This window comes from Apis dorsata, unplaced genomic scaffold (genome assembly GCF_000469605.1).
Source record: "Apis dorsata unplaced genomic scaffold, Apis dorsata 1.3 scaffold_61, whole genome shotgun sequence".
In the NCBI taxonomy this organism is placed as follows: Eukaryota; Metazoa; Arthropoda; class Insecta; order Hymenoptera; family Apidae; genus Apis; species Apis dorsata.
In genome coordinates, this window is record NW_006263361.1 from 304,257 (window position 1) to 316,991 (window position 12,735).

A 12,735-nucleotide genomic window follows, 5' to 3' on the forward strand; every position below is an offset into this window, starting at 1 on the left:
CGGCGACGGCGTAGCGTACACAAGCGAAATCACTTGCGGTATCATAACGTTCCGTCCAAAAAAATTCTTTTCCAATTCTTTCCTTGATCTCCGTGCCTCGATTTTCGTCATTAATCACGCACGAGTTTTCATGATAATCATTTACCGTGAATCGGCTGATTGGTGCGATCGCTCGTCTTAATCTAAATCGATACTTACATATCTTACTCGTTCAATTATTGAAACTTTTTAATCGAGATTGTGCCATATCTTTTTTGCAATTGCTATTAAGTCGATTTCTGTTCTTTGATTTATAAAAAAGAAAAGAAAGAAATAAAAAAAAAAGAAAGCATTTGAAGTTGTCGAAAGACAAGTAGGAGAAGAAAGGGGTAAAAAGCGGAAAACCTCTAGGGTGAATTTGACTTCGCGCGACACACGATATGTTTGATACGGAAAAATTTATCGAGGAAATTGAGAAACGACCGGCAATTTATGATGTAAATCGTAGTGAGTACAACGACCGTAATGCCAAGATGACCGCGTGGGACGAGGTTTGCCAGGTGATGGTACCGAATTGGGCACTCTTGACGGACGAGGAGAGATACGCAGAAGGTACACAGCCTCTTGCGATCGATCGATCCGGATTCCTCGACTCGCATTTATTCGACCCTAGCACGAGTTATATCCTCCTACAATCATTTAGAATTAGATGATACAAATTTTTTTTCCTCCGTTCATCGGTTAAAGAAATAATAATTGTAGTGAAATAATAATCCAAAGTAAAAAGAACAAAAAGATTAAAATATCTTGCTTTTTTATTATGATTGATTGTTTTTTAAGATTTTCTTTAAGATTGAGGATTATTAGAGATCAATTCTATTTCCCATATTTATATTATTAAACTTTTCTATCGCGTACAACAATTTTTCATAATTTTCAGAAAAAAATTTACGAGGAAAATGGAGAAATATCCGTGATTATTTTATGAAAGAATTGAAACTTCAGAAATCCCAAAAATTAGGGCCAGCTGGTCGAAAACGAAAGAAATATATGTATTTTGATCAGTTATTGTTTTTGATGCCAACGGTGGAAAACAAACGGTCAGTATCATTCAATTGTCCAAGCGTTCATATTTAAAGGATGCATCATTTATAGTTATATTCCTATACATTACAGAAATGCTGGCACTACGTTAAATAATTGCAAATCCGAAGAAAGCGAGGGCGAAGTTGACAATCCGGTGATCGAGGAATACGATGTACCATTGGCCCATGCTGCTCCCTCCATTGCGACAGGCAGGGAATATCTTCAACCTGGCGCGTCCTATAAAATGTGCCCCCGTTATCCGAAGCAGCTTTGCGAAACGTCGTTCACGTCCTTCGATAATGAAATTCACGATATCCTGTCGTCGCACAGCAGCCAACGCGTTCCGTATGACGAGGACGACTACGACAAAATGTTTCTGCTCTCCTTATTACCGATCATCCGACAAGTACCGGAAGAGAAGAAACTCGACGTCCGGATACAGATGCAACAAGTTTTGGCCCTGGCGATACGTCCTCCGGATGATATGCAATGATAATTCTGATGCTCTGACGATCAATAATTTGCAAATCAAAACGCTATAGATCGGGACACGTGAGTATGCTAGTCCATACAAGAAAATGATTTCTTTATTATCGTTCTCATTAATTATGTTATGGAAATAGACAATGATTTCATCGATTCAATGTACACACAACATATTTTTGAACTTTCGAATAAGAGTTATATTCATATTTAGACTGCACTTCGATTGAGTTCGTTCTGATAATATCTGATAACATCGTAGATCGTAGATTATTTGTGTCGTAAATATAGCGAAATGATAATATTTGAGAATGTTTCGAATATAAGTAAGCTTTTGTAAAAAAAAAAAACGATAACTTAAAAGATTAAACTACCGAGTACCTATACCTGTGATATTACGCGAGGAAAATTACTTTTGACAAATGCCGAAACAGAAATAGAATTTATAATGCCTTCTACTCTACTATAGGAAAGATGATATACATAGTTGTTCTTCGACATAGGACATAATATGTATTTTCGTAATTTAAAATAGATATCAGTGATATATTCTATATGGATGATGCGTGAATGGTGGATGCGTGAGATCATAATTGATGAATATATGAAAAATATATTGAACGTAACGTTACTTTTCGTCGATACAAAATTCGTTTGCGTTTGGACAAGTGTGGGCAGGTGGCAGCACTAGTATCACAATTTCGAACTTTCAACTTTCTATACCCCATATAAGGAGTATCGAAATACTTAATTTAATTTAGATATTTAGATATTTAATTGAATCATTATTTCATTAAAATGTTTACTTAATTTCTGACTTAAAGATTGTACTTGCGATAGGATTTATTATTATATATAATTCATATTTTGTATAATTAATGGATTATTTATCAGTTTGAAATAAAATTATTATCAAACTAAGAATAATTGAATATACTATTTAATCATTTTTCGTATCATAAATCGCATAAATTTCTCCTTACACAATGATAAAAAATTTGATATGGAAAAATATCAACTTCGATTTATTATTCTTCTTCAAAAATTTGATGATGACGCAATAGTAGTTGTAATATCATTTATATCTTGATACGCTCAGGAAACTTTTAAATATCACTTTAGAATGATAAAAACTTTCAAAAATTAAGTATATGATATTTTAATGCAGTTCAGTGTTTTCATAATCTTCAATTGGAATGACGTATACTTTTTTACTTAAAAACAAATTAAATCTTAAATCGATTGTTTTAAGTTGGGTTTTAACTATAATTAATATTTAATGTTTTCGTTAGAACGCTCGTTCCTTATCTGAAATATGGAAAAAAAACACGATAACCAACATGTCATCAATTGAAGACAGATTGTTCATTTATTTTTATTTCTCGCATTATTTTTACAGGATGAAACAAGCGCAACTAGGTTTAATTATCTGCCCTCCCAACTTTCGTTGGATGACGTTCTATTGTAGAATAATATAAAACAAGATATTCATGCGAGACATTTAATTATAACAGATAATGAGATCCACCCAAAATCCAAATTCACAATGTTCTGTCCCATTTTTTTAGTTAGGATACGAAAGGAAACGAAAATACGATACATCCACTTCATTTATTTATATAGTTGTTATAGTTGAATATCGATTAAAAATTTTATAATGTAAAAGACTTTGTGGTTTCTGCAATCATTGCATTCCCAGTCGCCGTATACCGTATAATCTCTATCCTGAATATAAAGCAATTTCAAACGAAATTTTGACCCAAATCTCTTTAACGAAATGTACGAAATAAATTGAATTTCGATTCGATGCGACTAACCTGGGTTGTTCGTTTACCGAACATCGAAACAATGTGTTTTGATATTGATGCGTACGCTTATTAACTCGTGCCCCCTACGCATTTAAATATAAACTGCCCATCATTCGTTTTCCATACAAATTACATGAATCTCAAACACTTTTGAGAATAATATTTGAACAATTTCATTTTATGGTGGAACAGAATAAAATTGCAAGCAACTTTTTATCATTCATGTCGTTATTCCCTTTATCATTGAATATCCGAACAATAGAATTTATATCGTGTCTGAATACCATTCTTTCGTTTCTTTTTTCTCGTTCAACTTTTGATATTTAAAAAAAAACAAACAACGAAACAAAAAGAGAAATCATAAATACAAAATCACGGTACGTTTGAACACAAAGAATTATTTTTCTTGTTATATACACGCAGTAGTTGGACGATGAATCTATTTGAATCAATTACTTTGATTTCGCTTATCGATCATTGCTTAACAAAATTATATTTAATTCGTAATTTGAAATTATTTCAATTATTTTTCGTTTAAAATCTAAGCGTTAAAATATTAAGTAAGTAGAATAGGTAACCGGTGTAGAACGTCATCCGCGTAAACATGCAAGGGTTACCAGCAACTAGTGGCGTTTGTTGAAACCCAACCCTCGGTGAACCCTCCTTTCCCTCCCATTCACTCCCTTCCTGAATAGACACAGGTCCCCTCTCGATCTCCACGTACCAACCCCTCTCTCCTAGCCGTTTCTCTCACCCTCGCCCGTCCACCGTTCCCCTCTTCCCGCTCTCTGTCTCTTTCCCCCTTCGACACGCGCGGCTTTCTCTCGCGCGCGCGTTCTTCTGCCTCTGGAGCAACTCGCAGCATCCATCGGCCCGCTCCGGACTTCAGTCCATGTCGAGAACGCGCCACCGCCGGGACCCTAAGGACCCTTCGACATTCACGAATCCTTAGATCTTGCGAGCCAGTGGTATCGAGGCAAGCTATATTTTCAAGCTGTTTTCATTCGAAAGCCACGGCCAAAGTTTTTGCGTCAAATCGTCGATCGATCTTCTCGGCGCAATCTTCTCAAATAAAACAGACACATTTATCTGTCGAGCAACCGATATTCTCCATGATACCAGAAATTTGAATCTCCTCGCTCTCGAATCTATCTTATGCTCAACCAAAGCTCGACAAACGAACAAATTCTCGACGACAAATTCTTTCGATAAGCATCTTTTAAACCGTCGAGATCCACTTACGTGCGTGACAAAATCAGAAGCGCGGCCTCTGCTGATTCTTTCGGACCAATTCATTTTTCTCGCTTCGATCGAAAAAAAAAATATCCGTGCCGCGAAGAATAAAGGATCGGCTCGTCTCGTTGGACGTTTTAAGAGAATCGAATCGATTCGAGATTCGGCATTCGATGCGGATAGAAGTAAGGCGTCCAAAGCGTGATCTTTGAAGAAGCGGCAGGTGGAAGAGAAGAGGAGCCACGAGGGCCCGCGAGGAGACTGAAGAAGAGCGATTTCCCGCAAGACTGCCGGGGGTTGTTGCCCAGCCCCGGAGAAGCGGACATCAGGCCCGGATGTTCGCAAGAACGAGACGCCGAAAACGCTGCCATGCTGCAAGGGAAACTATTTACGGCCATCGACAAGTTCCTTACGACATCCCCTTTGGTTAACAAAATCAAGTTACTGATTGTAAGTATATTTTTCTTCTGTCTCTTCTCTCTCCTTCTCGCCTCCGCTCTCTCCTCTTCTTCATCAGGCCCGTTTCTCTTCAACCTTATTGAGAAAAGTTGAGATCGTTGTATCTGATTTGAATTTCGAGCCGTTTATAAGATTTCTTCATCTATCCTTGAAACGATATTTTGCATATCGGACCTCCATGAATTTCTCGATCATTTTAATGGAAAAATGCATTAAAAATAGTATATATATATTTGCGGATTATTTATTTCGATAGAAACACGGAGGGAAGGTAAAATTCTCGGAAGGGATTGGAATTTTTTGAAAATATTTTTTGAATATAATATACTTCGTTCCATTACTTAATTATTGGAGTAAAAATGCGCAACGGATATGTTTCGTTATGAAAAAAATACGATAGATAGATGGTGCTGGGAATAGCGGTGGTGGAATGTTAAAAATTCGAGCAATAATCCGTATATTTTACAACGTAATCTTTCCGTAGTTTAATGGATTGGAGAAAGAATCATTTTGTTTACAGGTGGAGAGAATTTAGTGTCAGGGAAATGACTCGTAGAAACTTCGAATTTGTTCTTCCGAGCCATGAATACGTCCAGGGTGGCGACTTTAATTGCACACAATTATCTAGCTTCACGCTTATTTGGCGTCTTTTTGTGCCATTCTAACTTTTTGCTTCATTTTCATTTTCTTTTCCCGCTAACTTCTCGGGCCTCGGGGTAATCTTCGATTGTGGAAACTTTTGCATTAAAGAATCTCGTATTATCAGGGCTTAGGTGAGTGAATTATTACGTCTCTCGTATGTAATGCATTCCCACGAGAATGCATTTTCCACACAAAAGAAATGATATCCCCATCACGACCCTCCGAGAGAATCTGTAGAAGATCTTTAGTAAAAATAACTCGGTTTACTGCTCGATTTAGGGGAATGGAATTTGATATTCTGCCAAACACGTAATTTCACGTATGCGTCTTAGAATGGAGCAATGGAATGATAACGGACAGACAGTTAATGCAAATCGATGATGCTCGTATCAATGATAGCCCTTATACACGAGCATCCCTTACATCGCGTCAAATTATATATATGAAGATGCGTATCACTTGTTTGCTTAGAATAGAATAATCGAAACTCAAACAGTTTCGAGTTTCCCTTGTTTTACTTGTTGCTCGGCGTACGTTTCCGATACGGTGTCCTATCCTAAATGTTTATTATTGGTTCCAAGTGAATTCCGTATTCCCTTGTCACTGGTAAATTTCACGGAATTCTCTGTCGGAATTCTCTGTATGTAACAACGACTACAAGTGGGATGATCAAAGGCGCGCGAGTCATCGCGGTTCTCTGTCGTGCTCACGATGCAAGATCATACAGATTCAAGAATTTGTGCTCGTCGTGCATATCCCGAATTTCAATTGTAATTTAACAAATTTAATCAGGGAAAGGAAAAGTTTCATAGATTATTTCCAGAGCGAGTGAGATAGTCGATAAATAATGCAAAAATTCTTCCATCACGAATTTCCAAATACTATTCGATCATATTCATCGATTTCGAAAAGATCGAAGCTGCATTCGTACGAACGATTCGCGTCAAGGAATTAAATTTTCGTGCACAACCTTTTGATACTTTTTGCTCCTATTTACAAGTAACAATTCTCGATGGAACACTCGAGCTTGTTCGGTTGAGTACCATTTGGGAACATTTCGGCATTGTCCTCTGTCGGAATAGAACTCGTAGAGGTTGCCGCGTTTCTCCGCCATTCTCCACATGCCATTATCATCGACGAGTGTTCGAAATTCCGGGCAGACATGGTGTCATGTGGGGAGACAAATGCTCAGATCGTAGGCAGATACGGGACGCCGGCGGAAAGAATGCATAGGTGGGCATCTTCTGATTTCGAACGGGCCCTTTGAATAGCTACGTTTGTTGAAAAGTGGAAGGTCCATCGTACGCTTTCATCCGTAAAGTTCTCCGCTTTATCAGTTTACGCGAGCCACACAGTGATACGGGTCAGCCTGTCGGGCTTCCTGAACGAGATTAGCATTGTGTTGTTTCACTTGAAGCGCCGTTGCGATTTTATTAACCCGAGTTTGATACTTCGTATCCAACGCTTTGTCTCGCTTTCTTTTTTTTTTATTTTTTTTTTTTTTATAGTACGATGCACGATATTAGATTAGCATTAGATTACCATTCCGTCTTTTTGTTTGTCTTATGTGTTGAGTTTAAACTCGGAGGACACGTGTTACGTTTACGGATAGATGGAGAGGAATGATCTCCCCTCTTTAAAATTACCAAAGTTTGACTTTGCTCGAGTAGAAACTACCCTCGAGCGTGTTTTAAACATTTCATCGAGTACTTTAGTTCTATGGTTCGATGTCACGTTCTTCTCTCCGCTTCTTCCAGAAATTGTGAACAATTCTCTCGGTTAAGATAATTTGTTGATCTATCTTTTATACATCCAGATCAAAGATATCTAACAATTTTCTACTAAAAAAGATTACTACTAAAAGATCAATCAAGATATCACGAAATATATATTTAAATTCTCTATATAGTAACGACATATTCGATCGACATTTTAAGCGAATTTTCACATAATATCACGCCATTTGGAAATCGTATCGCGCTACGACACGCATACGATCAATTATCAATCAACAAGCGGGTATGGTTGAAATGCAAATCGTATTCCAGCCAGAATGAAATTTTGTCAAACGTCTCTCCAAATATCCATCGAAAATCTCAGCAGGATTTTCCCGCGCGTTGAAATCCCTGGAAGGTCCAGTGTTCCGTGTGCCACGCTCGTCGAATCAGTTTCCATCAATTATTCGGTTAACCGATCTGCGAATTACGACATTATAGGTCCAGGCCAGTCGTTAAATTTTAATATCGCTTTCGAATACCGCGGGAAACGGTTTATTTTCATCTTTTTCCCCATTCCGTCCAACATTTATCCGGCCAGTGTGAATTATAATTGATCAAGGAAGGGGAGCAACGTTAACGAGAAATGTAAATGTTTGTTTCTCGGTTCGATTCGGTATCGATCGACTATTAAGATTATCGGTCGATAATGTTTAATGCCACGCATTAGCCACGTGTAATTGGACATCGGTACGCGTAGAAAGGAGTAGTCGATCCTGTCCGAGCATTGTGCGCAAAAACCGGGTTAGATCCACCGCCATCGTTTCGACGATGACATCGTTCCGCAGTCACCGCAAAGCGCGCACGTTTACTTTGAAAATGTTAATGAGCCAGGGAAGTAACCGAACCGTTAGTTCATAATTATATGACCGTAGTCTTTGAACTGCTCAAGGGGAGCCAACTTATTAACGCCACCGGATCTTCATCCTCCTCAAATTAATGAAATGTGTATTTAGGAATTTGGGAGGAAAAATATCTTTCGCGATTTGTGCGAGGAGTGTGATATGCGGGTTGGAGATTCTTTCTCTACCGGGTTTCAAAATGGAAAAGGGGAAAAATCAGTCGAGCGCGTTTTCTGAAAAAAAAAAGATATTCAAAAAATATATATATGTATCGTAGTATATACACGGTTTTATCTTTTGGTTATTATCGTGATTCCTGGAAATCATATATCATTTTCTCTTTGACAGCACACTTGAATGTTCTTTCATTCATTTGCGATGTGTTTTACTATGTTTTAACCGCTTCTTTTTATACTGACACGGAGAAAAGGGAGGGACGCGCTCGCGAGAAGATAGGAAATGAAAAAGCAGTGTGGAAGGTCGAATCTAGTTAGGCAGGTCTCATTTTTTACGATAATTTGTAAGGAAAAAAATATATATATATAAAATGAACGTTTTGTTGTTTTAATTCGTTCGTTTCCCATATATATATATATATATATATCTATATTTCATTTCTATGGTGAAAAGAGGAATTTCTAGTGGTCTATTCCAATACATCCAACTCGATTTAATTCGTGACGTAAAAGGAGTGTTTCGTGGTATAATTATGCAAAAATATTTTTTCCTATGTCGAATGAATTAATATATTTTCTGAGAATAATTTTTCACAGATTACATTATAAATTACAATATGTACAATTTACGATGGCGTTAATTTTTCTCTTCTCCTCCCGAATAAAGCTAGATACGTAATACTATTCTTTCCATTATTCCACTTCCATTCTTTCCATTTATCATTCCCTATTGCGTCCCGTAACGAATAATCAAAAGCAAGAAAGAATGGCATTGGTGAAATGTGTAAGAGAATAACATCTTCGATGTTTCTTCCACCGTAGACATCACATATCTCGAATTCTTTTTCCTTCTCTGGCGTGTTATCTCTGTACTGTTTTTTATCGACAATCAAAACACTGATAATAGATGTTTCGATTAGAGCGAACACGTTTAATAACAAACCCCTCGTAAAAAATGTTTCATTCGATCGAGTTAGAGGCGCTAACAATGATCCACGATATATTTATATTCTTGGAAACGATAAAAACGAGATAAAACTCGACGTGATGTAACGTTTACGAGGACGAAGCGTTTAATTGATATCGACTCATAAATTTCATGGATTCTCATAACCTGCCGAGTTACCTCTTCATGCCGCGAAATACAAAAGCTTTCGTTCCACGCGTAAATTTCATTCTTCGCAGTTCCCGCCGATCGCTTTGTTTTTTCGCGTTTTTCCTAGCCAGATTTCGCGATCCTTGTTCCATTGGATTTAGATCCAATTCGAGTCAACAAAGATACCAGCGGTTCTGGATTTATTCGAGAACGGTAAACCGCGACGAAAATCCACGGATCGATCGAATCCCCTCGATACTAGGGAACTCGATATCGATATTCGCCATCGTGTTCCGCCAAAAACTCTACTTTCCTCTAAATATTTCGACTGTTCGAGCGCTCGATGTAACTTCTTGCCCGCGAGCTTCCCCTTTCCCCGCGAAATTCAATTTTTCCATTTCGAAGATCCTTCCTTCTCGAGATGAAAAATTCTTTCGTTTCGCTTATCATCGAACGTATATCGGTGAATAATTTCTTTCTTTCCTCCATTATTATTTTTTTTCTCCGCTACGAATTTCGTTTAATCAAACTCGCAAAGGTGTTTTCGATTGGAAGACAGAGAGAAAGAGAAAGAGAGAGAGAGAGAGAGATTAAAACGAAACGGAAACGGAAGGCGAGAATTATTTATTTCGAGTCGATCGAACACTGTCCCTCTATAAATTATTTTGCAACAGCAGCAGCAGCAGCAGCAATGGTGCTATTTTAGTACCGTGTATTCTAATTGACCGCGTCACGTTCTCGCATTTGTTCGGATAATTAGTTTGCCCAATATCATTAATATCCAATGGTTGGGAAGGACAACTTCCCGAAACACTATGATTTTCGAGTAGCGTTCTCGCGTATATACTCGCGTGTAACAATAGCAACAACAAACTTGAATGGTGGAATCGCAAGATATTCTTATCATTCGTCATCCATTTTAGCAAATACCCGGCTGTCTTTTATACCGCGATACCGGAATATATTAGGGAAACGAGGCGGTATTTAAATCAGTATCGTTCCCACGACTGCTAGCGAGGAGACGTCTCGCGGTAACTTCGCATGGTAACTCTATTCATTGTTCCAAACTTTCTTGCCCAACTCGGTGCATGCGCCCAGTTTCTGGAAAACGAGGGGGCGGATGGAAAAATCTGCGACTATCCGTATCAAAACGGAGGGGATGGTCGGGGGATTAGCGAGGAATATGCAAGAGGACCTGGAAAATTAAGGGGACAGGGATTTCGCGTCTCCCGAATAATGAAGGCTTTACGGTGGAACAATAAGATTCGGGGAAAAGTGGAAATTAAATTATATTTATGTGTCTCTTGCGCCAGACGAAAAGTTCGAAAAGGAGCAGACAGAGAGGATTTCGCGGGGACGTGCAATTTTTTTCTTTTAATTTCAACGAGAGAAATTGAGAAATTGTCGATATACTTTATTTATTTATTTTTTTTTTTTCGAAATTTAATCGTTCAAAAAAAGAAAAAGGAAAGAGTTTTATACAGTAACAAAGATGTATGGTGGATTTATTATTATTATATATATTGTTATTATTATATTATTGTTATTATTATATTATTATTATATAGAGTTTCATAGAGAAAAGTGAATTTTGTAATTACGCGATGAAATTGACGTTTAATCGATAAATGTATTTAAACTGTTTGTTACAAGGGAAACGAAATATATTCCCATTCATTATAGTACTTGCGTCGAAGATAAGATATAAAAGATCACGGTGATTAAGAGTAGAGTTGTAAAGATTATTATTTATTTTCGTGATACTTATCTTTATTTACAATATCGCGACACGTGAAATTGAAAAGGAATCGCGATAAATTGAAAGACGAGGGCGTACAAGCCTCGTTTATCGAGTACGTATCTCGTAAATAGAGTATTTTTAATCGCGGGAATCCCAGTACAAAGACGCAACATCGATATAACCGTAAAAATATAGCTCATCATAGCGATTGGCCATTTATCGTTGTTGTATAAAATAAAATATACGAGCATTCGGGTCGGTCGTTAATGATTTACGTAACTCGTTGAGAAATGCTCAAAAGCAAATTTCGTAAATTAAACTCCGTCTACCTTTGCATCCTCTGATAAAATTACGCGAGTGAAACGCGTCATAAAATTCGCGTTATCTTCGCGGGAGAACTGTGCAAAGTTTCGAAGAATGATCCTCGTAATGCGCATAATCGTATTTCATCTCGCGTTGCGCGATCGCTAATAATCGCGCGTTGCAATCGTTCGTCGCGGAGGACGAACAAATCGACCAACAAAAACCGCGCCATGTCTTTACTGAAGCAAAAAAAGAATCATTCGATAAATGATCCACTTTATCAAAATCTACTATTGACGCGACGTTGTTACATGGAGTATATTGGAAACATTGATAAGATACTACCCGAGGGCTATGCGTATTCTCGATGTATTACGTAGCGTGTACACCGATCGTACGCGGCAGACCGGCACTTTCTAATTTTAGACTACTGTCGAACCAAATCCCTGAAGCTAGGCAACCGGCATCGCTAACGTGACGGACACCACCGTTCGTTCGTAAATGTCAGCTATTGTTCGAGTAGTAAAACGCGAGATAGATCGGAGGCAATTAACGCGAAGGACGTCGCGATAAGGCGACATACACCGGCAATATTTTAAAATTAAGACACAGTGTGATCTCGACATCGATCTCGTTTATAACGAGAATAAATTTCGTAATTTCACGACGAGGCTCTCCGCTCTGCCTCGTTGCAAGAAGAATAAGAGGAATTTTTAGAGTAGAATGTATATATCCGCGCTCTTGTTTATTTTTTCTTTTCTTTTCTTTTCTTTCAAAACAGCGTGAAATTAAATTGGCCGATCGATTTTCGTTGCGTTTCGAGTCGTGTCGAATCAATATTTTTCAACCTACGTTTTTTATCCGAAACCTAACTCGAACTTTTTTTCATCTCCTTCTCTTCTTTTTTTACTTCTTTCATTCTCGGTCCCAATCGATGCGCGGCGTTTCATCTGCATGCCCATCGATTGAATATGCAAACATTCCTGTGTATCGTGGAACACCGCGACGATCTTTTGACTGCTTTTCTCTCGAAATTCGTGCCGCTTTTATCGGGAAATGATAATGAAGGTTTATTTCTAGCAACGGCAGAAGAAAATAACAGGGCCATCCGG

General features: G+C 37.9%; 2 protein-coding genes across 2 annotated transcripts in view; both read left to right on the plus strand.

The window, feature by feature from the left end:
• The first annotated feature begins 419 nt into the window (after positions 1 to 419).
• Positions 420 to 1,884, plus strand: LOC102681058. The gene is made up of 3 exons (XM_006609851.2): positions 420 to 591; positions 920 to 1,079; positions 1,156 to 1,884. Exons 1-3 carry the CDS (start codon positions 420 to 422, stop codon positions 1,556 to 1,558), a joined length of 735 nt encoding a protein of 244 aa, XP_006609914.1. The 3' UTR covers positions 1,559 to 1,884.
• A 2,301-nt stretch (positions 1,885 to 4,185) lies between these two features.
• LOC102673443 (probable calcium-binding protein CML11) overlaps positions 4,186 to 12,735 on the plus strand; it is a 50,460-nt gene continuing 41,910 nt past the window's right edge. Inside the window, exon 1 of the mRNA XM_006609877.2 lies at positions 4,186 to 5,039. Coding sequence (XP_006609940.1) covers positions 4,959 to 5,039 — 81 coding nt within the window. The 5' untranslated portion in view covers positions 4,186 to 4,958. The remainder of the gene's footprint in view (positions 5,040 to 12,735) is intronic.